The 26,021-nt window shown below is 38.0% G+C and overlaps 3 protein-coding genes across 13 annotated transcripts in view; 2 read left to right on the forward strand and 1 right to left on the reverse strand.

The window, feature by feature from the left end:
* The window catches only part of nf1a (neurofibromin 1a), a 56,714-nt gene that overhangs the window by 11,579 nt on the left and 19,114 nt on the right, over window positions 1–26,021 (reverse strand). For 9 of the 10 annotated variants that reach the window (XR_006252673.1, XR_006252674.1, XM_043259070.1 and 6 more), the window contains 15 exons: window positions 25,713–25,848; window positions 23,691–23,753; window positions 21,824–21,982; window positions 21,555–21,652; window positions 21,021–21,167; window positions 20,714–20,860; window positions 20,431–20,541; window positions 5,833–6,265; window positions 4,252–4,592; window positions 3,679–3,881; window positions 3,027–3,220; window positions 2,675–2,815; window positions 927–1,206; window positions 254–468; window positions 37–98 (listed from right to left, as the gene is read on the reverse strand). Coding sequence is in view for 8 of the 10 variants with exons in the window: in XM_043259070.1 (XP_043115005.1) it covers window positions 37–98; window positions 254–468; window positions 927–1,206; window positions 2,675–2,815; window positions 3,027–3,220; window positions 3,679–3,881; window positions 4,252–4,592; window positions 5,833–6,265; window positions 20,431–20,541; window positions 20,714–20,860; window positions 21,021–21,167; window positions 21,555–21,652; window positions 21,824–21,982; window positions 23,691–23,753; window positions 25,713–25,848 (2,730 nt within the window). In the remaining 2 variants the exon portion in view is untranslated. The remainder of the gene's footprint in view (window positions 1–36; window positions 99–253; window positions 469–926; window positions 1,207–2,674; window positions 2,816–3,026; window positions 3,221–3,678; window positions 3,882–4,251; window positions 4,593–5,832; window positions 6,266–20,430; window positions 20,542–20,713; window positions 20,861–21,020; window positions 21,168–21,554; window positions 21,653–21,823; window positions 21,983–23,690; window positions 23,754–25,712; window positions 25,849–26,021) is intronic. The other variant, XM_043259064.1, reaches the window with a different exon arrangement.
* On the forward strand, window positions 8,821–11,088 carry LOC122359007 (protein EVI2B). Its single transcript, XM_043259075.1, has 2 exons — window positions 8,821–9,106; window positions 9,453–11,088. The coding sequence occupies exons 1-2, from the start codon at window positions 9,087–9,089 to the stop codon at window positions 10,981–10,983; spliced, it is 1,551 nt and encodes a 516-aa protein (XP_043115010.1). The 5' UTR covers window positions 8,821–9,086; the 3' UTR covers window positions 10,984–11,088.
* On the forward strand, window positions 12,634–20,244 carry omgb (oligodendrocyte myelin glycoprotein b). 2 transcript variants are annotated; one of them, XM_043259077.1, is made up of 3 exons: window positions 12,634–13,660; window positions 14,709–15,597; window positions 19,398–20,244. In XM_043259077.1, exons 1-3 carry the CDS (start codon window positions 13,647–13,649, stop codon window positions 19,398–19,400), a joined length of 906 nt encoding a protein of 301 aa, XP_043115012.1. In that variant the 5' UTR covers window positions 12,634–13,646; the 3' UTR covers window positions 19,401–20,244. The 2 variants fall into 2 exon arrangements, with proteins under 2 accessions (XP_043115012.1, XP_043115011.1); XM_043259076.1 differs by lacking the exon at window positions 19,398–20,244 and having other exon boundaries at window positions 14,709–16,261.

Here is a 26,021-nt window from a genome sequence, read left to right on the forward strand (position 1 = left end):
ACAAAAAACTCTTGTGTAATATAGTTTTCAACATACTTCTGTGCCAATTCGGTCCACTGATCCAGCCATTTGCATCCAGGAATGTCCCTCATACAGGCCTGGGGAAAAACAATAATTGGATAAATAACATGTAGATAAAAGTGATTCTTTAATAAAATCATAGCGGTGCTGAACACACATAAAAAAGGACAGTAGCAGTGAAATACCGTGGCTATATGGCTCACACTCATAATACACAATGCAGGTAACTAACCTCCATGATCTCCAAAAGAGCCTCTGTAACCGTTTCCAGAGAAGACAGAGCAAAGGTCTCTCTCTCATAGGAGCCGGGGGAGAACGAGCGGTCTCTGTAGCTGGAGCGGAAGGCGATGACTGCCGCAGATTTGACCTTACTGATGCCGAACAGCAGGTAGAACTTGGGCAGGGAGAACTCAGTCAGACTCAGACGCAGCACCTGTTTAGTCTCCTCTGCAAAGGTACAAAAACCAGACAGATCATCTCATGTTAAAACGACCTAATGTTTAGCGTATAACAAAGTCGTGCATACTCATGTAACACACACACACACACATTCATAAGTCATACTTATTTTGTATTCATTTATACTCTTTATTAAGTCTTTATTAAGCACACACACAGTAACAATAAAATATGTACATTAATATTGTATTATTGTGAATTTGTGATCCTTGTGATTTGTGATCTGATTGGAGTGCTTTGAATTATTTTGTTACAATGGTATAAATCAGCTGTCTGGACTCTCATTCTGACGGCACCCATTAACTGGTCTATAGGGAGCAAGTAATGTAATGCTAAATTTTACCAAATCTTATCTGATGTAGAAAAAAAAACATCTACATCTTGAGGGTAAGTACGTTTTCAACTATTCCTTTTAAAACCCTCTTTTTCTTAGAGCTACTTCTCACCGCTGAAGTTGAGCTGCGAGCAGGTGCAGAGCGAGTGAATGATGTTGATGACGAGGCCATGCGTTGATGCTCGGAGTGACAGTGGGCCGGTGGCCACCAGCAGAGTGACGACATGGAACAGGTAGGGAAGATGAGCGGCCACGTCCAGAGAGTTGTTAAAGGAGAGCATAAGCATGTAACGGGCCAGGATGGCGATGTCGTCCCACATCAGGTGCTGCTCAAGAGTTGGGGTGGGGGACAGACATGTCTTATCGATGATCTTACACATCCGGCCAATCACCTGAGAGACAATAATAAAAGGAATTTATTGTTGCATTGCAAAATGGGCTTTATTTGACTTTAATTAGTCGCTGAAGAAAACTGAATGCTAAATTGAACAACACCACTAAAGTAGTTTGAGAGCAATTCTAAGCTTTCAAAATTTAGCAAAACAATGACCGGACTTATTAAAGCATAATTTATCATTTCAAACAAACCACATATTCGAAACTACTCCAATACAAAATGTTCACTGTGACATGCTCTCTCAATAAGATTATACTTAGACCCTCATTTAACCTCAGAGTCCGGCTGCTGTGCGAGCCTTAGAAAAGCAGACGCAACAACTGGACAAAGCCTGTCCTTGTGCTGCCCGCTGTGACATCAGCAGTGGCTGGCACATGTTAACCAAACAATATTTAGCTTTTCAGCGTAGTTGAGCATTTGGGAAAACAACCAAGCGTCTTCAACTAGGGAAAAATACCTAGTATACATCGAGTTATAGTTACTGCATCAATCAAGAATCGTAAAGAGAGAGATGGTTAAGTTATCGAATTCGCAAATGTGGCTCTCCCTCTGCCCAAGTGTCTGACAATGACGTCCATTGAGCGTAATGACTAACAGTTGCCCATATAATAGGAGCGACTGCCCCGCTGGCTAACTATTGTCTGTCTGTGCAAACATATACAAATTGGGCATTTGTGCACAACACTTAGGATAATAGATGTTGGGTAGAAGAGCTAGTCAGCCTGGATAAGATCACAAGAGGAATGATTCAGGAACACAAGAGCCAGAAACACTTTAAGCGGTAAGTCGAAATCTGTTTAAAAGTGTTAGTGGGCTAGAAATTAACCTAAAAGACCTTTTAGGGATATTTAAGGATAGATTAACAAGGAATAGAATTGGTTAAATGGATAACTGAATATAGTAGCATTATAATTTAATATTGCATGATATTACAAAGGAGCAAACCAATAAAGATAAATTATATCATTAAATTACATAAATATGAATAAATAAAATATTTCAATAAAAAAAGAAATGTATTTTTTTTTACTATTAAATTTTTTTTATCATCAGGTTTTCATCAGGCGCAAGAGTTTTTTGGGGGGTTTTTTTGTGGGAGGAGGGTTGTATGTGGCTGATTTCACCTGAGTCTGAAAAAAGTTGTACTTTTGTTTTGTCACTTGTGCCTGATGAAGACCTGATGGTCAAAACATTGTAACAATAAAGGACATTTTTATGGAGCAGATAATTTAGTTGTGCAGACATTCGTTTTTATTTTTTGTCCTGCACCTGGGCCCTCATTGGGTTTGTGTGATGTGCGCTACTTTTTTCATATTTTGGCTAAATCATTCACTGCAATGCAGCAAGATTTTGTATTTCAGTACATCCTAACTGAGTTGCTCTGTTATCTTGGGAACAGCATCACATTCAATAATATATTAAAAACGGAAATCCACATAATATGCTGACCAGTAGGCGCTTACCTTGCTGGACACCAGCTTGACATTTCCTGAAGCCAGTGCTACAGCTGTGTCAGCCATCACTTCAGCCTTGATGGATCCCAAACCCCCTGTAGCACTAGTCTTTATGAAGCTATCCAACACCACGTCAAGCAGGTCTGTGATCTATAAACGTAGAGAATGGTGCATCTTGTAAATGCTGACTTGCAAGTTTTTAAAGAGAAGGGCCCAATTACTAAGGAAAGATACAGGGGTGTTAGAACTGAGGGCATTTGTCATTGGAATGCCCGTTTGCCCTTTTAGATGGAATAAGCTCACAAAATAAAATGATTTCAATAAAACTAGGAGTAACTTCACAATAGTTTGAAAGCCTTACCTGACCCAAGCTGCCCCATATCTTTGCTTGTATGGAGGGGTACATCTGCTTCTCATTGATGGTCATGGTAATAAGTTTGTCGAGGATAGCCGTTACACGCTGTCGTTTGGCATCGTCATTGTGTTTGCAAAAGCGCACCAAATTACGTAGCCAAGGAGTCATATACTCCAGACACAGATGCTTCAGCTCGATACCTAAATGCCCAAAAGGAAACGCATAACATTTTTGTAATTTGCCCAAAAAAAAAAAAAAAAAAAAAAAAAAAAAAAAAAGTATTTAAAAGAAATATTTTTTTAGTTTTAGAAAGGACTCTCATGGTCATCCAGGCTACATTTATTTATCAGAAAAACAGTATTATGTAAAATTATATTAAAGTATTTCTGTGATTGAAAATCTGAATTTTTAGCCATTAATCCAGTATGATCTTTCAGAAATAATTCTAATATGCTGATCTGCTGCTAAAAAAAAAACATCTCTTATTATTATCAAAGTTGTGCCGTTTAATATTTATTTTTGGATTCTTAAAAGTCACTTAAATCAATTTAATGCATCCTTGTTGAATTATTGTATCAACATTTTATTAAACACCAAACTTTTTAACAATAGCACATGTGTGCAAAAGTGTGAGTCTTTGTTTGTATGTGACACTGACTTGACTTGCTGAAGCCAGAGATGCACTCTTCCAGGAACTCCAGAGTGAGGTGGGGTTCGTTAGCTGCTAGCGTTTTGCTAATGGACACAATAAAAAGGGTGTTGTTGGCTGGGATGCACAAGCCAGATGTTTCCAGGAGTTGGCCTTCAATCTTCAGGTTGAAGGTGCAGGTTAAGGCACAAAGGAGATTGTACGCAGCTGACCTGTTGAATGAGTTTATGGTTAAGAGCAATCATTTTCAGAAACACTAATTTACCTTAATGCTTAGTTTCCATATTTGCAGAAATTAAAATGGTGTTTCATTTTTAAATAATAGGTTCTAACTGTGGGGCGGCAAGTTCAAGAGCTGCCTCAGCTGAACTAAAGACACAAAGGAGCAGTATTAGCATTTCTAATTTGTTCACCAAAACAAAGACAGAAGCCTGTAGATAAAAGGCTCATTGTCAGAACAACAACAGCGGGATGCATTGGACCATTCACCCAAAACTATCAAGTAGTTAGGCTGAAAAACAGCCTGAGCACGGCCTAAAACTCAATTCCCCAAGATGCCAGGCAAAGTGAACCGATTCTCACCTCAGACTGGGGTCAGAACTTCCCAGGTTGAGGAGGGCGATGTTGAGCAGGGTGCCAGGAACATCTTTAGGCCTGATCTTGGTGTGCTGAGGAATGGAGTCTGGTTGAGAGAGCTCCCAGCGTGTGCGAATGTGGATGATGGACTGAACGATGGCTTCACACTCCTGGTGCATGAACGTGAGTGGGGTGCCCTGGTTAGCGATGGTCAGTGTGAACTGATTCTCATCCACCAGGCATATCTCCTCGATCTCTGAAGCGTAGTATATGTCGTTCAGGAAAACAGGCTGTCCCAGGACCCGCGTTCGCTCAGCCGAAGTCACCTGAACAGCTGTTGATCCCACCTATACAGAATGGTTAAAAAAACAACACATTTCGGGTTGTAGTACCATATAAGGTAATATTTAAAAATATTAATATTTAATTTAATTTAATAACTGTCAAATCTTCTGAAAATCTTTTTATTGTATAACAATAATGCAATACTTAAATTCATTTGTAGCATTGAAAGGAAATTCTTAAATTCTTTTTATTATCATATTAGGATTTATATGAGGGTATATTACCATTAAACTAAAACGAGGGACTGACTTAAAATTTCATTTGTGGTAATACATTCTTAATTTTTGGCCATTATAAATATATATTTTGCATGTCATGTGCAGGGCTATATATTATTTCATTTATTATAGTGTATATACATTTATTTAGAAAAGTACAGAACTTTATCCATTTATCTGTTACCAACCAAATTCTTACAGGTTTTAATATGCGTTAAGAAACTTAGTAAGTTTTGCTTTTTTGTCGCCGTCTATGTTTGAAAACTTGGTAATGCAGTTCCTTGGGGAATAATATCCCGTGTGTGGGTGGGCGCGAATTGATCAAATGTTTTGAGGTGAATGTGTAACTATCAGTCACCCCAACCGAGTGAATCCTGTACTTGGTAATCCCAGATTCTATCCTACGTCTTGGAATATATGACCCAAACAAGAATTTTCACCAGATATTGCCATCTGAAAAAGTCAAAGATCTGCCACACTTTGATCCGACCAACTGAGGGAAAAAGCATTACAATAAATCACAGAACAAACAATTAGCTTATATCACATCAAACACTGCAATTTTTTTTTTTTTATTGTTGTACCTTGTTCTCAAATTATTAGTGTTAACAACATTGTCTGACTATGAATAAAGTGTGTATTAGCATGTAGATTTACATTTTTAATCTCTGATTGTCACATCATTCGAATTGCATATAAAAAATTCTTTTAACCCAAAAAACTATGCTTCCTATAAATGAATTTCATTCACATGTGTACCATATAAACCCTTCTTTATGTTTACAGACGTGCTATAATGACGCAGTTTTATGCTTGAATTTCCTGCGAAAACCTACCCGTATCGCTCAAATTTTGCTCAAATATTGATTTTGGAAAATTTTCAATTTTTAAAACTTACAGACTGAAATTTTAATTTAACGGAATTTAATATGGGTTAAGAAACTTAACGTAGCCAATATTGGTAACTGAAGTATTCGAAAAATAACACTTGGATTGAGCTTCATATATATCCATGAGCTCTTACCTTGATCGACACCTTTGTGTCCTTGTGCGCCAGTTTCAGGGCATTGTGGAACACTTTGAGGTCCTCTTCCAGTGCCAAGGTAGCTGCAGGCAACTTCTGCTGTTCAGGCTCAATGTGTTCAGCTAGACGTGCAGGCGAGTCGATAAACAGCAGCTTCTTGCTCCCCTTGAGGCCAGTCAGTAATCGCTCGTGGTATTTGGTGTACTCTCGTACCCATGTGTTGCAGTTGTAGATGTACACGGCAGCCACATTCTCGTAGGCAAAGTTTGGAAAGACCACAAACCACTTGGATAAGAAGTCCGTCTTAAAACGGTTACTAGGACCCACATGGGTGAGGTCTACTACAATCTCATAGTGCTTGGCGTAGTACGGTTTGAGCGTCAGAAGGACGTGGTAGATCAGAAGATCGCCATTGATTTGTCCGGTTTTGAACCTAAAGAGAAACAACAGCAATGATATTTTAAATATGAATGTGTTTTCGCTTCTAAAGACAATGCAGTGTACATCTTTGAGAAGTGTATTTTGTGAATAATATCTAAAAACGTATGTGTATACATGCCAAAGACAACAATGAATTAGTCATTTTAAGAATGAGGGATCTGTACTAATTCCCTTAAATGGCAAACGTCTTACAGCTTACACAGAATGGAAACCTATTCATCAAATATAGCTCTGTTTTCTACCATTGTAACCACAGGTCAAGAGCATCTCAACTGAAGAACACCTAAATAACATCGGCAAGCGTGGGGGACAGGAAGTTATTGTGTACTGTTTCGCAATATATCAAGCCTCATTGCTTCAGGTAGTTGCTATTCATCTACCAGCTCTCCCTCTCTGGATCAGGCCCTAGGAAAGGCTCTATATCTACTTTAGTAAGTACTTATTAGTTCATCAATTATCTGTAAATCTAATGTGTAATTGAGAGAAAAATCTACTATTAATGTTTTTATTATACAGTTAAAGTGGCTAAAGAGCTTTAAAACTTAATTTAACAAAAGATTTGTTGCAGTTTAAAATCCATATACAGTAATTAAAGTAATTTTGTATGAATTTCTTTGTTCTGACAAACACAAAGGAAGATATTTTGAAGAACGTTTGTAACCAAAAAGATATTTTGAAAAAAGGCTGTTTTGGGTCACCATTGACTTTCATAGTATTTTTTTCCTACTATGGGAGTCAAAGGTGACCCAAAACCTTTTCCATAATATCTTTCTTTCAAAGAAATTCCTACAGATTTAGAACTACTCAAGGATGAGTAAATGATAGAATTTCCATTTTTGGGTAAACTATTCCTTTAAATTTGAACCGACAAATTAATTGTTACTGGAAACTCACAGCATCTTGCCTGGTTGAGAAAGCTGATGTGTACTAAAAAGCTAAATTAACTTATTAAGGAACATTCGACAGAACATGACCTGTTGAATAACGATACTTGTTTGCTACGCAGATCTGAAAATATAGTGACAATGCAGACCACAAACGAGCTGATGTACAACACCACCACAGAAGAGTATGAGGTCCTCAACATTTCCTTTGCGACGACTAATTTGCCTTCAACCGGTGCCGCCGAGATCAGCTGTTTTATCGATGCCCAGCTAGCATTTATAGCTACAGCAACTGCTGGTGGCATCATCCTGATCCTTCTAACCTCCACCATAGCATTGGCATGTACCGTCTCAAGCCTGAAACGTCATCACCGGGCCCCTCGCCCATCCCGAAGCAATGCAGACCTGGTGAGTGGAACGGGCTACTGGGGTACAGAGAGAAGAGAGGGCGGCATTGTGGGTCCATGTGAAACCAGCGTTCTATTGGAGGAGGTAAAGACAGACTGCGAGGAGGAAGAGATCCATGACGGCGCGGCAGGGCCGAGCCAATACACCACCACTTCTAACGCAGCAGGTGATTCGGAGAGCATCCCAACAGCCATGCAGAGCTCAACCTCGAGGGATTCCTGCATAGATCCCATTAGTTTGGAGAATATGCCTCTGATGGTGTAAAGTATAGCTTTTTTTTTAGCATGCTGTGCTCTGATGTCAGCCATTTTACTCTTTTTTGCCTTTTTTTTTTCTTTATCTACTGAAGTTAAAAAGCAAGCTAATAATAGTGCCCAGTTACAAGCGGCCTTACAGGGTTTTTCAGAATTGTTTAACTAACTACAATTTCTGCTCATCCTGTTAAAAGGGAATTTCGTGTAATATTAGATGAATTTGACAGGTTAAAAAGTCAGTAAATAGAAAACTTTGACCTTTCCACAGATGAGGTCAATGCAATTTTCTCATCTCAATCTGCTTGTGAGATCTGTTTAGTAAGGACGACAAGGACAATAAGTGAAAGAAATTTCTGTGTATGATTGTATATTTTGTGAAATCTGTATTTAACATCAGCACTGTCTCACATTTTTTTTGTGGATACCCAGAATTTAAAGAGCACATTCACTCGCTGCAGATGAAAGCGAAACATGAACGCTACGCTCTGCATAAATGGCACACCACAACATGTGCCTAAAACTGGTAATTTCTAGTGTAATTTCCACTACAGTCAACAAACTGCATTGAAAACAAATGCGCGCATCTGCCATTATGGTCAAACGGTGTAGATGAAGCAACTTTTTAATTCCAAATATTTAGCAAAGTCAAAAGAAATTACACACTTCAGCTTTAAAATGGGTAAAGAAATGCAACACAGCCTTAAAAAAACCTATAACAATGAGCATGCTTTCTCTCTCAGAACACTGACATGCAAATATAAAATAAAATGAAGTGCTAATGACAAAAATGCTTGTTCTGTTTATCATTTACAAGATTTTGATATTTCCTGAGTGTTGCAATGCTACTGTTAACGTAGTTGCCAGATTTTGAAGGCGTTATTGGTCGTTGAAAAGTGGGCGTGCAGTTAAAAACTTTCCAAAATGACCAAAAAAATTCCCTTTAGATGGCTTCTACTCTGCAAAAAAAAAAAAAAAAAAAAAAAAAAAAACACACTCTGATGAATTATATGTAAATTAATTTACAACTGTTAAATATAATTCATAACATTTAAAAAAAAACAACAAAAAAAAAACATCAGTGCTTTAAACGAGCCTCATATCTTAGAACAGACTTTAGATAGAAAAAAAAAGTGCTTCTGTTTTTCATGCTCTGTTACCACAGATTCTTTCCTCAGGAAAAAAAAACTGCTATTAGCAAAAACGAATGCAGCCATTTCACAGCTTCATTTCCTGTCAAGAGAAGTGACGGTTCCGTATTCATCTTTATATGCTTCAGAGGATGCCTGGGTAAGAAAACATTCTGCTGTTTTGTCTAGCAAAAAACAATAATTGTTATTTGATACTGCCTGTAAACAATTTAGTGTATATGGCACTACAAAAAAAGTAGCAAATGTTAGAAGTTAGAATAGTGACTACAAAATAAATGAAAGAAACATACCTTTTCCCCCTATTGTTAGTCTGTGTTGCCGAGTATTCAATCATCATTTGGATACATAAATATTAGGTGTACCCTTTTTGAAAAGTTATACCAAAAGACAAACAGAAAATTTTCAATCTGAGCATGTGACCTTTGAATTTTAGGGAGATAAAACCGTTTGATGAGTCTTATGCAAAAATGTCTCTTTTTGGCAAGGTTCTCTAAGGACATCATGAGGACTACTGTTTGCACACTCGTCTTCCTCTTCTCTCTACCATGGAGTCTAAATGGCCATTTAACAACCAGCAACAAGAATATTGCAATAAACACAGCAGAAAATACATTACGGCAGAGGGATACTACTGATTCTGGAACAGAAAACGTTTCACTTTCAAGAAGAGCTCACACACAACAACTTACTAGTTACTCTGATCATCAAGAGATCAGGCTGAGGGCAGCTAATGGTGAAGATGATAAATCAAGGACAAGGAGGAATGTAAATTATGACAAACACAATTTAACTACTACGACACACCCTGAAACACAAATGCAGGACAAGGTAACTCAACAAAAGGAACTACAAAAACCAACAGAAAGTTCCCACAGACCACATACTACATCTCTTTTGCAGACAGAGAATGCTACAGAACTTACTGTATTTGCTAAACAAACCAATGCTACAAGGGCAGATGTTTTGCTTGAGGAAAAGATAAGCAGTGGACTTTCTCAGACACAGAAAGCCACTCAGGAAACACCTACTTCCGATTTCACTGTGGTATTCGATGTACAATTTAATAACACAGCCATGAATAGCAACAAAACCAACACAAATAAACATCTTCCAACAGCTCACCCCACAATGGAGATTTCAGACCAACCAAGCCCTATGACTCATGCCCACACTTCTGCAAAAGCAATTGTGACATATTTTAAAGGGACTCTAAGCACCAATGGTGTGAATACCAAAGTGGTAACAGACGTTACAGACAGGTGGACAAGCAAGCAAAGTCCTGAGTTAAGGACTTCATCAACAACTAAGCCAACGAAGATGACGTTGATGACCACTAGAAAGCTAAGTCCACCTTCATCAAAAGACAAGCAGCATGCAAACCCAGGTCCTGCTGTGGCAGCTGTGATCGGCACCACATTTGTCTTGATGTTCATAGCGATAATCTTTATCTTGGTAAAAAAATGCAGAATGCAAAGAAAGCAGCTAGAAAATCCAGAGTGGGCCGGACCCTCACCGTTTCTGGATGGTGACGTTCAACCGAACCTACCAAATATGGAGGAATCCGAAGCCATCAATACACAAGGCATCAACCAGATGCCGTTTTCAAGATACCTCTCCCAACGGCTTTCAAAACACCTGACATTTGGGAGGAACACAAGTGAGGAAGTTCTCATGGGGGATATCCTGCAAGGAAGCACGTTTAGTAGACAAAATCTAGATGAGGTTCAAGCTCCCAATGGAAACCCAACTGCTGCTCAAGATTCGACTGAGACAGAACACAACAAAATCGAGGAAGGTCAAAAATCTGTGGACTCTTCTGATGCCAAAGCACCTGTGGAGAGCAAAGAATCAAAGCAGACTGATGACCACACTGCAGCTACGTCTTCTGGCCCGAATGCTGCAATTAATTCACCTCCACCTTTAGTGTCTATAGACCTTGATTCTCTTTCAGAAGAAGCAGCTAATTTGCAAACATCAGACGTTGGGATTATTCCACCTGCTCCACCACTGCTCTAATGTCATTTGACTATCTACAAACCAACCAACACGCTCACTTTCTCTCTACAAAAAAAAACAAAAAAAAACAATTATGTTAAGATTGCTTGCTACCTTGACAAATCGAAAACATGGTTTTCTATTTGCCAAAAGGCTTTTACTATGTCACAAATGTTAATTATATGATATGCTACTTGCCAATCAATTGCATCTTAATCTAGAGAGAAGATGTCCGGACAAAAAGCTGTGTAGTCCATGAGTCATCAATATTCTTGTCCAGGGGTGTCAAATCCTGTTCCTGGAGGAGAAAATTAGCTCCAATCAGCTCTAAAACACTTACCTAGAAGTTTTTAGTGAGTCTGAAGATCTTGTTCAACTGCTTCAGGTGTGTTTAAATAGGGTTGGAACTAATTTTACGGCCCTCCAACTGGTTAGAAAACTGCAGTGAATTTTAAATCTGTATATCTGCTTATGGTTAGTGTAGATACACCAGTATATAGCTGCTTTGAAGCCAAGAACTTAAAAGCTACTGAACTCCAATTCTGATTTTATTAGGTTTTTGAAAAGTCAATGCTTTTGTCATTTTAATACTTCAACAGCTAAAAGTTCTTATGCACTTGCAAGTGTGTGTACGAGAAAGAATGAATGTAGCCTCAATAACCAGTTTTTGAATGAATTACTATATTTACATTGAATTACATTGCTATAGCTACTTTAAGCATGTCTGAGCTTCAAACTGAGAGGAACTGTCTGCCGAACAGACCCAATTGCAGCTCACTCTAAAAATACAAGGTATTGCAACAACGCTGTCTTGTGTCCTTTTTTCCTTCAGAGCTAAAACAAAGGTTAAATGTTAGTTGCAGGACTGTATGCTAATACTATTGCTTATAAGCACCTTAAAATTAATAGGTGTTCATCAGTTTATGAAACCTCTGATGATAATTAATAATCACATAAAAAAGTTTTATTCCACAAATATATTTCCTCTTTTTTTTTTTTTTTTCTAAGTAATTCAAGAACCTTTAACTGAACCGAATATCATGAAAACCATTCCACAAACGGTTCTCGGTTTCCAACACTAACACACTCTGCACCTAGGATTTAGCACACCTGAAGTACTACTATTGAGAAAAGTATGAAGTTAGTACAAGTAGTCAACTGTGTGTCTTTAGAAGAGTGATGAATGCAGAGCCTGTGCACCATCTGCAGCAGAAGTGGGAGAGGAAATGTAAAAGCGGAGTCAAATTGGGAAACAGACAAGAAGGCTATTTTCTGCCTTTTTATTTATTTTCAAGAAAACTTCATCTTTTGGGATTCAGAGTTCAGTGGTTATTTGAGCTATTACCTTTAGACTACTAGTTTGTGGAATGCCAACAACAACAACAACAACATTATTATTATTATTATTATTGACCAACTGAAACACCACACCATGGTAAAGCTATAGTACTTTTGTGTTATGGTAAGGATTATGGTAGGTTTTTAATTTCCTAACAGCATTCATGTCTTATTGGTAACATTTACTACTGCAGGTTTTCTGATTCAGTAGCTCAATCTCCCACAAAACTTCACTGTGCTGCTATGCAGGTGTTCACACATTTGATTGGTGTTGCTATGCTGTTACATTCACATCTTATTGGTGCTCTGAAGATGTGCAACTGCACTTTCAGAACACTAGGGGGAAACAGGTGGGAGCCAAATGGAGCATGACAGACCACTGTAATCTATAGATACATAGCTACATGGATATAAAGACTTGAAACATTAATCAATCCTTATAATATACTCAAAACTAACTAAACTAAATTAACAAGATGAATGAATTAATGTAAGAACTTACTCAAAGACCAATACCGAAAACCCTAAAGAAAGGCATTAAAGCGCAAATCAACAAAATAGCTGTCTCTTAAATGAGGACATGACCATAGAGGCACATTAAACCACGTCGCCCTGTCTTCTGCACTTAGCTGCGTCACACACAGATTAATTCAGGACCTAATGGTACCGTCGCAATGGAGCCTGGGTTCATTTATCAAAGCATTGGGCTGTGTGAGTAATGGGATTTCTAAATATGGCATGTACACAGACCATGACACGTTACAGGAGAACAAAACGTGTGAGAGAGATTGAGAGAGAAAAATCAGGGAGATGATTTGGTGGCGTGTGCAGATCCGGAATATAAAACACTGAAGTCAGCACCCACCCCCCCCCACCTCATCAGCAGCAGTATGGGTCGACTCTGTGCTGCATTTTGCCACCTCCCCCTCCCCACCATTCGACAACCCTTCTCCCTCCTTTCGCTCTCTCTCTCTCTCTACCTCCTCTCACAGACATCCCTGAATCAGGCGGGCAGCTAGCAGCAGCAGAGGCTATCCAGGGCTGCAAACTCTCTGCATGAACATGCCTGGAACAAATGAAAGGCAGGGAAACGGCTAAGAGAGACTCTAAACCAAAGTAACTCTCGGCTGCCAATGAGAGGAAAAGGAGGGTGTGGGTAGAAGAGGGGAAGCAAGAGCGAAAGGGGACAGGAGCATGAGACAGTGAAGACTAAACGTGGACCCTGCTGTCATACAAGACTGGGAAAACATAAAGACACCAAGCAATCAAAGCCACCTTCTGCTGCTCTAGAAAAAGGGGGAGCAGGAAAGAGAGGTCAGAACGGACAACGACATGTTCAGAAAGTAATGGAAGGGATCAGGTAAGCAATATGATATTCAGACAAGAATTAGGAGCTTTAACTCTTACCAGATATGCTCAACCATAAAATGCAGTGAGATGTTAGGTCAGAGTGAGTTTGCAGTAAAGCATTTTTAATTTAAAAACAGGGACACCTCCATCAGAGCGCAAGATAATTTCCCCCACAGAAATTTCTGGCATGTGCACACATTTTTTCATAATGGTAACATTAGGTTTTTAGACTGTACTAGTAAACACTCAACTTGAGATGGACTTACTAACGCATATACTGTAATAGCAGAGATTGAGGTTTTAATGTCATATTCAATATTTCCTGCATACTGACGTAGCAACCCAAAACGCATGTAACTTCCCAGAACAGAGCGTGGCATGATGTGCATATGTATAGAGGTACTGTGCAACGCTGTCCCCAGCTGCCCCACAAATGAGGGGGTGGGGGTTCAGGATGTAGCCACCGCTACCAGGGCTAAATGCTAACATCTCAGTGCTGCAGCATGGCAGGGTAGCTCCTGGCAGAGGCTCAAGCTATTAGCACAGATCAACTGAGAAAGAGAACCCGGTGGCTCTGTATGGGTGGTAACAGTGAGGCATGTTAACAATGCAACAGACAGATAAAGTTTAATAAATGAAAATGTCCTTATGGCATGATGTCAGTTTTGCTGATCCGTTACTGCAAGAGAATAAGGACACATTAAGGGATTAGTGCTGTTTAATTCACCCCAAAAATCAGGTGTAATTGGCATGTAATCCACAACTACGCGTGGTCAGATGATTTGGTCTGTAAAGAACTAATAAGAAAGTACAGTTGACATTAGAACAATACTTAAATGACAGTCTCATTTAAGATCTGTAAAAACTGGAAGATGAACATTTAGTTTTTTTAGCTATTATGTTGTGTATTAATTTTACATTTCAACTCCTACTGGGAGACCAACCCATCCGCTAATCTCCAGTTTTGGTGTATCTTGTTAGCTTGGATGTCAAATAACTGACCTTTAATAAATGCAAAACCTAAAGAGCAAGTTTGTAACAAGTTTTCCCTTTCACAGACCAACCCACGCCACACCTGCCTCCATGCCGACTAACCTGTTGCTCCTTCTTCTGTTCGGGGTGCGTGTGATGGCCATCTGCCCACCAATGTGCACCTGTAGCAGAGGCCATAGAGCTGTGGACTGCTCTGCACGAGGGTTGGCTATACTTCCAGACAGCCTGCAGCACAACATTCATTTTCTCAACCTGTCACATAACCGCCTCCAAGATCTTGATGGACTCCTCAACCATTTTGACCATTTAAGAACTCTGGACATCTCATACAACCATCTGCACCACCTTCCTGTTGGTTTGCCAAGAGCACTTTGGGATATACGTGCCTCTGGAAACTACATCCGTCAACTGGAGAAGAACGACACGGTCTACCACTGGAACCTTCAGAATTTGGACTTGTCACACAACTTGCTGGAACGAGTGGTCTTAATTAACAACACATTGTCAAACCTCCAATCTCTCAACCTTAGCCATAACAAATTTTGGACTGTGCCAACAAACATGCCCCATAATTTGGAGATGGTGGACCTCTCTCACAACTACTTGCTGCAGATCTTGCCTGGCTCACTGGAACGCCTACCCAAACTGTCGAGATTCTACCTGCATGCTAATCGTTTTACCTCACTGAGCGAGGGTGTCTTCGATCAACTTGATGGACTGCAGCTCCTCACACTTGGAGACAATCCTTGGGCTTGTGAGGATGAGGAGAATATAAACCATCTGCTGACCTGGATGCAACAGACTCCTGCAAAGATCTTAGGCTGTCCCTGCTACACAAGACCCACATGTGGAGAAGCCCACCTGGCCACTAGAAGAACCTGGCACTCGGCTGCATTCACAGAGCCGCCCCTGGGTGCTGACGCTCGTCATCCTGGCCATCGAGCGCCAATGCAGGTAGTTACATCTGGGTACCTGTCCAAGTCAGCCCAGTTGAATGTGGGTCAATATCCAAGCGCTGTTAATACCTCTGGGCCAGGTGAGCAGGTACTGGTCATGGGTGGGGGATTTTTCACATCAACTCCACATAGCCTGTCCACACAGTCAAGCACAACAATCCGAACACGTAGCACCAAGAAAGTCCTTCCAGGCAGAGCTCGCAGCACAAGCCATCAAATCCACATATGCAGCTTTGAAACCACCATTTTGAGCTTTTTATGTACAGTTGTCATCCTTAGTGCTTGGTAATTCTGCATAACATCTCTTGTACTAGATCTGCTGCCTTGATTCAGGAAAACAAAAAAAATCCACAAAGAATGCAAAAGGAGAGACTTACCTCTTAGGTTTCCATTGTCACAGCGTTCTGGCTACCTTCTTTAGCATTTTTCAACATATGCAATCTCTGCCTGCTTACAATAAACTTAGCACCTTCTACATAATGTGACTGAGTATTGTATGGCTTACACATACCAACATCTAGACATGTGTACAAGTACACCACAATTAGCAGTTTCTTAATGTGGAAAATTGAATGTGCTTTCCAGTGTAATGCTTGAGCACTGACAGATTTGTGCATTTCATTGTTTATATTATGTATTAAAAGAAACACTTAAAGTGTAAATCTGATGTGTTCTATGAGTACAGACATGCTGCCTTTAACTACTGGAATAAGAATAAAATTGGAAAATCCATGGTGTTTTATTACAACGACATAAAGTCAGCAGTGCCTGCAGCGAGACTGGAAAACCCCAAATGCTTAAACACAGCAAAGCAGAGCTGATAGTCCACGTCAAGAGAGGTTTAAACTAAATGGAACTTCTACTTTCCCCAGATATCCGCAAATGCCATTCTGCTATATGAAAACCATCAAGCTTGGCCAGCCATGTTACGTTCCTGCCCAGGATAGTAAACAGATCAAATAAATGCAGATTCTCTACAAAGAGGGGTTTCCTTCAGCTTACAAAAAAAAAAGAATGAAGCTGGGGCTGAACAGAAAACAGTCGGCACCAGCACTCTTCGAAAATACAGCAGACCTTGCTTTAAAATGTCAATAATTTCCTTGATGTATTTGGTGACCCCAGTTTAAATGTTTTCTCAGCAGTTTGTTGAAATATGTGCCTGTAAAAAGAACGGATTACCCAGCTGAGTACTGGTTTTTAATTAACTAAAAGAACAACCGAACTCTACTTATTAGTTTTCAAAAACTGAGTATTATCATTTACCTGATATGCAAGCTTGTTCTCATCATTATTTACTTTGACAAACAGCGCAGATTAGTGACCAACATATAAGCACCTGATGTCTCGTGGCAGATGTAATAAACTAGTTCACAAATAAAAAGAAAGTATACCTATGCATCAACAAATTGATATAAGACTACATTTCCATCAAGTTGTGATATTTAAATATATACAAAAAATTGCATTAGAAATTATTTGTTCACAAAGCTGCTTGAAAAAAAGAACATGTTCACCTGACAATTTATGTTCCCTAATATCCTACTACAAATGTGTAACAGACACCAAGTGTGACATCAGTAACTATACGTATCAATTACAGGGATAGTTCACACTAAATGAAAACTGTGTCACCATTTACTCCTCCCTGTTCCAAACTTGTATGATTATGTCAAACACAGAAACAAAAAAATACTGTAATTTGTTTTGTCTATACAATGGTATTCAAATAAACTTTCAATGTTTAAAATATCTTTTGGTGTTTGACAGATTTGGAATAACATTAAAGTTACTAAACAACAAAACAAGAGGTAGAAACAAAAAATTAATGTATTTTCTCAAAAAAAAAAAAAAAAAAAAAAAAAAAAAAAAAAGAAATAAATACAAAACACACCTCCGTGGCTCCACCTCTTGCAAGGGTGTTGGTTTTAATGTGTAATACTCAAATAAAAGATAACACACAACTCTGGCTTTCACACTGACATCCTCCGAGAAAACCGAACGGACGCAGAGATCAATCATCAAAACGGTAATTACGACTATTTTATACTTTTATATAAAAGTATGGAATTGTAAAATGATTAGTGCCGTCAATAAATTAAACAAACATACAAAAAAAAAAAAAAAAAAAATAAATATTTTTTATACTATTCACGATTAATACTACCTAACAAAGTTTTAATTATGCTTTTATATTGCAATAATTTTACATTCAAATTATTTTTATTGTTTATTATTTTTATATTTGTTATATGTTATTTTTTAATGACTGAAGGCCAGTATTACTGATACTGATAATTTCTCTATAAATGTCTCCATAACATGGTTTTTCCCTAATATTTGAGCACTGATTATAGCAACATTACTGTATAATTGAGTGAAATTATATATTTTTTGATTAATAAGTGAACTTCACACAATCTTCACATAAAACCATTATAATTGATGTCATATTTACCTGTGCCCTTCAGCAGAAATATACATAAAGAAAAATAAAAAATTTAAATGATCAAACACTAAATCCTAAATGAAGACAAATCCTTAAAGCTATAAAAAAAAAGTTATAGATTTTCCTGACTTTCTTCGATTAATAGACATAACTGAAGCTATTCCATCAGGTTGTATTATATTTTTTCTCAAATCTCTCTACCTTTTCTGACTTGCTTCAGGTCTTCATGTCTCTACTAATGAACTGATGAATCAAAAGTTTTAGCTAAGGGGAGACAGTTATGGGATGCACAGTTTTAAGGCATCTTTAATCGCCTTTTTGGTAACTTTATAACTATTGCACGCATGTAGTCTCATCCGGCTTTGATATGAAAAGATAAAGGGTACATTGTGCGCCAGTGCCTTTGTGCATACAGTCAAAGAGCGTTCTGCACTGGTTTGACTATCATCTGGCGCTGAAGTGAAACGTTTCAGTGACTGTGACTGAACAAATGCACTTCTTGTCAAGAAAAAAAAAAAAAAAAGACCTTAGTAGCAGTTGTGAGGGGTGGCTCCGCTCCTGAGTTGTGTTAAATATATTTAATGCATTAAACTGAAAAAAAAAAAAAAAAAAAAAAAAATCACTTGCATTAATGCAATAACTTTGACAGCACTAAAAAGTAACAGTTCATTTGCTCTTTAAACAATTGTTTTTTCATGGTCCATTCCAATGAATCTCCATCAAACTACAGAAGGGTTATTTTAATTAGGATAAAAAAAAATACAGCTAACTAACATGAAAAAACTAAAAATATGATAAAAAATATAAAGTTTCTTTGTTTTTTACAAAAATGTAACTTTAATACAAGTTAAAATTGTCATGCTGAAAAAGGGTTTGAATTAAATTTGTTATGACGCACTTTCCCCTGAAAATTGACCCATCAAAATGTCATTCAGTGTAAAATTGCTGTCAGGCATATTTAACTAAAATGTTACATTTGCCACTATCCTAGGTTTTACCCATTCATCAGTAAGATTTTTTTACTCATTTAAAACAATAACATTTTATATGCTTCCTAATACTTTTATATATTTAAAATGCACATATCAGAATAAGCATATTGTTCGATTTTACAAAAATACTGTGTGACACTGAATATCAATGTAACATTATTGCAACCAAATTTTGACATTTTATTTACCAAAAACTTGTAAAACCTTAAAAAGTAGACACTTTAATGGGCTTTCTATGGATATGAAATCCCTTTTGTACATTTCTTTTTATGTGGACATCTTACCGTCTTTAACCAATTTGCAAATGCAGTTAAATGAACACGGACCGTTATAATTTTATATTTGTTGTTTGTTAAACAGTGAAAGAGGCGAATATGGCTTTCAAACCTCAAATCCTACTACTACTACTACTACTACCACCACTACTAGTAGATGCAATGGATACAACTATCACGTCAAACACACCAGACCCATCAGGCACCACTAGCACACCAATCAACACGGGGACAACAAGCTACGCAACAAGCAATATGGGCGTAACAACCAACACGGACATGACAAGTAGCACGGGCGTAACGGCCAACACGGGCGTAACGGCCAACGCGGGCGTAACGAGCAACGCGGGCGTAACGAGCAACGCGGGCGTAACGAGCAACGCACGGGCGCAACGAGCAGCACGGGCGTAACGACCAGCGCGGGCGCAACGAGCAACGCGGGCGCAGCGAGCAGCACAGGCGTAACGACCAACGCGGGCGCAACGACCAACGCGGGCGCAACGACCAACGCGGGCGCAACGAGCAACGGGGGCGCAACGAGCAACGGGGGCGCAACGAGCAACGCGGGCGCAGCGAGCAGCACGGGTGTAACGACCAACTCAGGCGCAACGAGCAACGCGGGCGCAACGAGCAAATCGACTACCAGCACCACCACAAAAACCACTACTTCTTTTGCAGCATCTCTGTTACCAATGGGACTGCCTGGACTTCTGTTCTACACTACTGTGGTTCTCAAAATCTTCCAGCTGATCTGATTATCAAATCATTTAAAACCTACAGGGAGAGGGTCTGCACAAATTGCAAGCACTTTAACGTCAGACTGTCAGAAATAATGATACTTATGTAACTTATAAATACCTTATTGCTTTAAAAATCTAGAAAACATATGAAGACTTAAAGAATAAAGATGAAAAACCTGTGTTTACCAACAATACTACACTAAATTAATGATGAATGATGAGTGTTTGCACATATACAAAAAAAGTGTACATATTTGTCATTTATATTAAATATGACGTGCTACAAACTGGCACATCATCAAATCAATACAGTTATTCTGTGCATTTATGCAAATATTCCGTAAAAAGTATATTTTGATACAAAACGAAAGCGCCTACCTGCGAGCAATGTAATAAAAGACAGGATTGCCATTCTTCGACGTGCCAGCTTGGTAAAAGATGTTGAGCGTCTTTAAAGCTTTAAACTCCTCCTTCTCATGAACTTGATGCCTTAAAACAAAGCAGAATATAAATTATGGCTGCTGCTTTAATTAAAAATATATGCTACATTAGCTGTTGAATAATTTAATTAGCTTTACAGTTTCTATAGCTATATTTACTATTACTATTTCTTAGTTAAATATAAGAGAATAGTAAAAAAAAAAAAAAAAAGAACAGTGACCTTGTCATAAATTCCTCAAACTTTGAGCTTGTGAGGTTGAGGCTGGACCAGTGCGTGTCGGCTACCGGCTTATGTTCGGGGGGGCCCAGGTAGGCCAGGAGGGTGGCCATCTTGTCAAATGGTCTGCGGCCCACTGCCTTATGGTCTCTATGGTAAAGGTTTTAGTAAGTTATATGTTAGAATCTGGTCTCTTTTGAGCCCTATTGAGAAAACACTAAGTTTATAGTAGAGAGCATTGGCATCAATAGTCAGTTTAGATCCCACAACGCTCTTGAAACACTGCCCTGACCTCATTTGCTTCTTTTACCTGTTGCTGGACAAGTACTGGCCAATTCTTTCTTGGTTGTTCCATAACAGACGATGCAGGGCGAGCACATTGCCGTCACTGATGAAAGATAGACTGTGGTTCACTGAGTCACTCGGTGGAGAATCAGATGCAATATCCAAGAAGAACCTGCCAAAATAATAAATTAGATATTTTGAAGCCCATATCTTCAAGCTTTAAGGACACAAATATACTTAAAACATGTACAAAGTTACACATATATTATATGGAATTGAAATGAGCAAAAATATGTAGCACAAATTTAATTCAATCAAGTGCTCTTTGAAAATACACTTATAGCACAAGCCTCTAACTGGCAACTGTGACCATGTGACCATTTGAAGCAAGTGTCAAGTATATCATTTAAAAGACCTTTTTCTTGCCTTCAGCTGATTCATCAAAAATCTCAACTAGAGAAACAAAAGGTCTAATATGTCTTAAGTCGCTATTTGTAGCGATAGCCAAAATTCACACTTATGACTGGTTCTGTGTTTAATAACTTAATTAAAAAGATACCTTCTGGCTGCATCAAAGTTGCTTTTGACAAAATCATTAAAGGGCCGCATATGCTCTTCTTTTGTGAACAGTACATGGTTAGCAATGCTCTGGAGTATCTGAAAAGAAAAGAAACATTGCAGAAATTAAAATTTTGCTATATATAATTTTGCAGTGGGACCCGGTGTTGTGGTATAAATAAACATGTAACCTTCTCAGTTAGACAAAACACTTCACCACAGATGAAAATGGAATCTATGTATAATATGTATGAAAATGACATTACACACCTTCGACATGAGTTTGAGGCCACGCTCGATGCGAGGTGGGGGTTTCTTGTCTAGGATGCCTGCCTCATATGGTGATACAATAGCTGGGTTAATAAAGCGCAAGAACATGGCACTTCCTACTGCACCGATACTGTTCTGTGGAAACCGCTGGGTGACCACCTGCACAAACGCACGAGGGAAATGAGAGGAAAGACAGTTGAGTGCTAGAAGGATGGATTACAGATAAACCATTTAATTATTGCCATCATCATGATTTTACTAACATACATATTAATAGGTTTAACATCCAGGAATATTATGAAGGAAAAAAATATGTGAAAGTGTGACAGAAAAGAAAGTTAACACATAAATGCGTTTTCTGTCAGGCAAAACAGGCTCAACTAGAAAGAAAACAGGGCTATGATACATTGAAAGCTAGTCAGTGTTTGCACAGAGCAGATTAATGAAGATATCCGACTTGTACGATAGCAAAGATCCAAATAAATGCTGCGTAACAATTATCAACTAATAAAATACGACAAATATACACACCACACTCACTGTGTGTTACTAACAACAAAAAAATGTTTGCAGAACAATGTGTGGCAGAACATACACACCCTAAAAATATTATTCATGGAAATTTGGGTACAACATCTCTGCGTCTATAATAACTGATAATTTGTGTCCTAAATTCTTTGTAAGGAAACTAAACTGTTTCTGTCTCAAGTGACTAAGTCAATCTAATTGGACTGAGACTTAAATAGGCTATAAAGAGTCTCGGCTTACGCAAACATTTTTTAAGCCTAACAATGAAGAGACCCAAAGATCCTCTTTTGCATAAACTTGTATTAAAATAAAAATGATTAATCTTTGTAACCAACTCATTTACGTATAACCTGTTGACATGAACCAATTTAACATGTAACAATTTCGAATTCATGTACAAAAACATTTACTTTCGTTTTTATATGTTTTAATAGTAACCAGTGATTTAATATGTAAACACATATTAATCAAACAAAAAGATGATAAAATGCACCATGCTTCATGGTCATGGTGCAATGATCCTAGCAAATGGCAAGAGAAAGGAAATGAGGAAAAAAAGACAAAAATTAAGAGTGGGAATAATTAGACATTTTACACCATTATATACACATTATAAAGCATGCATATGCACCAATGGTTTCTGAAATTGAAAACATGCACAACCATTGTTTTGATAACGACCCATAGAGCACGTGACAAGCCAGTATAGTGCCAACATGTTCATTTTAGACAATATTTATAGCATGCAAATCACTTCATTAAAAGTTTTCCAAGAAAGACAAGACTCTTCAAGGAGCCAAAATACAGATTCGGAACATTTTCTAATTTTAGAGTTTATACACTGTCTCTCAGAAAATAGACCAAGTCAGTACCAGGCTCAAGGTCTGCATATTTGACAATACACTTTCTTCATGTTAGAGCAGACCTTAAACCTACGCAAAAAAAAAAAAAAAAAGAGACACAAAAGCTGAACTGATCCAAAGTGCCCACCACCACTGTCCCAGTCCACAAGACGAAATTCAAAGAAAAAGTTGATCCATAATCGTTTAGTTTGTTTAAATACTCGTTTCCAACACTATGTAGTGTCAAAAATGAAGGCATCCTCATAAGAAAACCGTACCTATTGCAAACAGCATTGTTTACGCAAGCGTTTCTGAACATGTTCTGGCGAAAACCAAAAACATGAAAAAAAATACTAAATGAAACTAAACAAAATTCATAATTAACAAAAAAATAAAAATAAAACAAATCAAAAAACATGTTGCACTTATGGTATGAGTAAACCCAAATTAATAACAAATGGCAGCTAAAGGAAAAAATAAAATGCTAAAACACTTACGGATTTTTTGTTTTCCTTTTTTTCTTTAACAGTGGCTTTATTCAGAAGGGAGTGGCAAGTAGCCTACAGGGCAGAGATGAGCACAGAGAGGTCACAGCAGCTACACAACTGCACTCAGCACAGCCACAGTGCATACAAACACAATGAAGGAGCAGACAACACAACCACCGCCTTCCTAACAGCTGATCTACGAACAACTTCATTCATGTTCATTTCAATGATTAAGAAACACCGGCTGAAGCTCTCCAAGCAGAAAGTGAAGCAAAAGCAGTAAGGATTCTACAGTGAAGGAGACAGCTAGCTCTCAGGCCCAAGCAAACGAAGTGTGAATGTTAAAAGTCTAAAAGATAAGTTAAAGATAGCTGCAGGAAATGAAAGACCACAGTATGCGTGTTGTACGTATGAGAACACAAGTGGGCCATGCAGAAGAGAGCGGGACTAATGGTTGCAGTTGCTTTGATAGCATGAGTCATCAATTTTTTCCCCCAGAAAGGATAGACTTGGTTTTAAAAGGTATGCATCTGCTAAACTGAAACACTAGCATAGAGATGCCCTCAATGCTTGCCACAAAACTAACATTTCAATATTTCTTGGGCCTAACAAGCCGAACATCGCAACCCGAACATCGTGACTACAAACAAGACAATAAAAGCCATGAAAGGAAGCCACAAGCAAGAAAAGAAAACTTCATGTGATTACAAAAGAGGAACAGAAAACGTGTTTTTCATTCCAAAAAATATTTTCTATGCTTAAAAAAAAAAAAAAACCAAAACAACAACTTTATGCATCACCGTCCACAAGATGGTGCCTTTGACAGAGTGCAGTCACATCAGAGAAGCGAGAAAAGCAGTACCTTCAAATTAAACCTTGGTACTTTTGTTTCAATAAAAAAAGCTACATAAACACCCCCTTCCATTTCTTTCTGTGCAAGCAATAATGAAAAATAACAAAATAAACGTTTTTGCAAGCTCAAGTGGAAGTGATTTCAACTGTAGGCTGAATACACCGCTAAGTACTAATATCGCATAAATATCAAGCCCAACGTGGGATACAAATATGGATTATTGCAGCCGTAAGAATTGCCATTACCTGCATACCTGCTTGTGAGATATAACAATACAGTTTCAAGATTTAGCAAAATGTTTCCTTACCAAACTACCAAATGCCTGCTGTTGCAAGTAGAGCAGTAAATAATTCAGCAGATATTCTTTTTGCCATTTTTAAAAATTTTCTGATTAAATTTTAATGGGGATACAGGAAGTATAAAGGATCTGATATGAAAGTCATCTCAACATCGCTCCATAAACCCAGTCAGTATTAACAAGTTGATATATGATTTAAAGTGCTTACAATTTGAATGCCACAATCCCATTTTTCCCTTCAAACAAAGCATTTAATAACAACAGTAAGATTTTAAACATTCTTACTTATCCCTTATTTCAAACATTATAATAGCAGCATAAAAATAACCCTATTGGAACCCAGTTATGGGGTTACCTTTAAACGTGTGGGGTCAGTAAGAACTTTGCTTTTATTTAACAGGGATGCATAAAATTGATAAAAGCAATAAAGACAGTTTTCTTTCAAATGAATGCTGTTCAATCCTGATGATTTCTACAAAAAAATATTAGGCAGGACAACGCAGATATTAAGAGCACCAAGTCAACATGTTTAAATGATTTCTGAAGGATTGAGTGATTTTGACATGCATAAAAAATAAATACTATTTAACAATATTTGCTAAAAAAAAAAACTAAAAAAATAAATTCTACCAACCCCAGACTTTTGAATGTATCTCAAGCGTGTATCTGAAGGAGATATGGGCATTTAAATTTATATTCGTATACAGACAGACAGAGGTGAGCAGTGGCGTGAGAAAGGATAAGAGCAGGTACTCTTGTTAGAAGTGACTGGAAGACTGGTCAGTGGATGCCCAAGCAAGAAAGACAGCCACAATGCAGTCATTCAGAGGATGCAGTAACAATGGTGTGTAAAAAAAATAAATAAATAAATTGAGCATACCTGATACAGACAGTGGCACACACTGCGCAGCTGTGGAGGAAACTCGTTTGAAGAGTTGATAATGGCCAAGAAGAAGCGGTCTGTGATCTGCAGCAGGTTCTTCTGGTTTTCTTCCAGGTTCTCCGCTGATTCGAGCCTTAAGAGGAGACAGAGCGTTAATCGTTTCACTCTTCTTTAAAGAGTGTACATCAAGAACAACTCCTTAAGCTTTTGACTCTTTTAAAAGTCAAGAAAAAAATTTTTATGTTTTGAATATTTTTAGAAAAACTATTTCTCTGAAAAACAATGCTATAGCCAGTAATTCTACTC

Source organism: Puntigrus tetrazona, chromosome 15 (assembly GCF_018831695.1).
Source record: "Puntigrus tetrazona isolate hp1 chromosome 15, ASM1883169v1, whole genome shotgun sequence".
Lineage (NCBI taxonomy): Eukaryota > Metazoa > Chordata > Actinopteri > Cypriniformes > Cyprinidae > Puntigrus > Puntigrus tetrazona.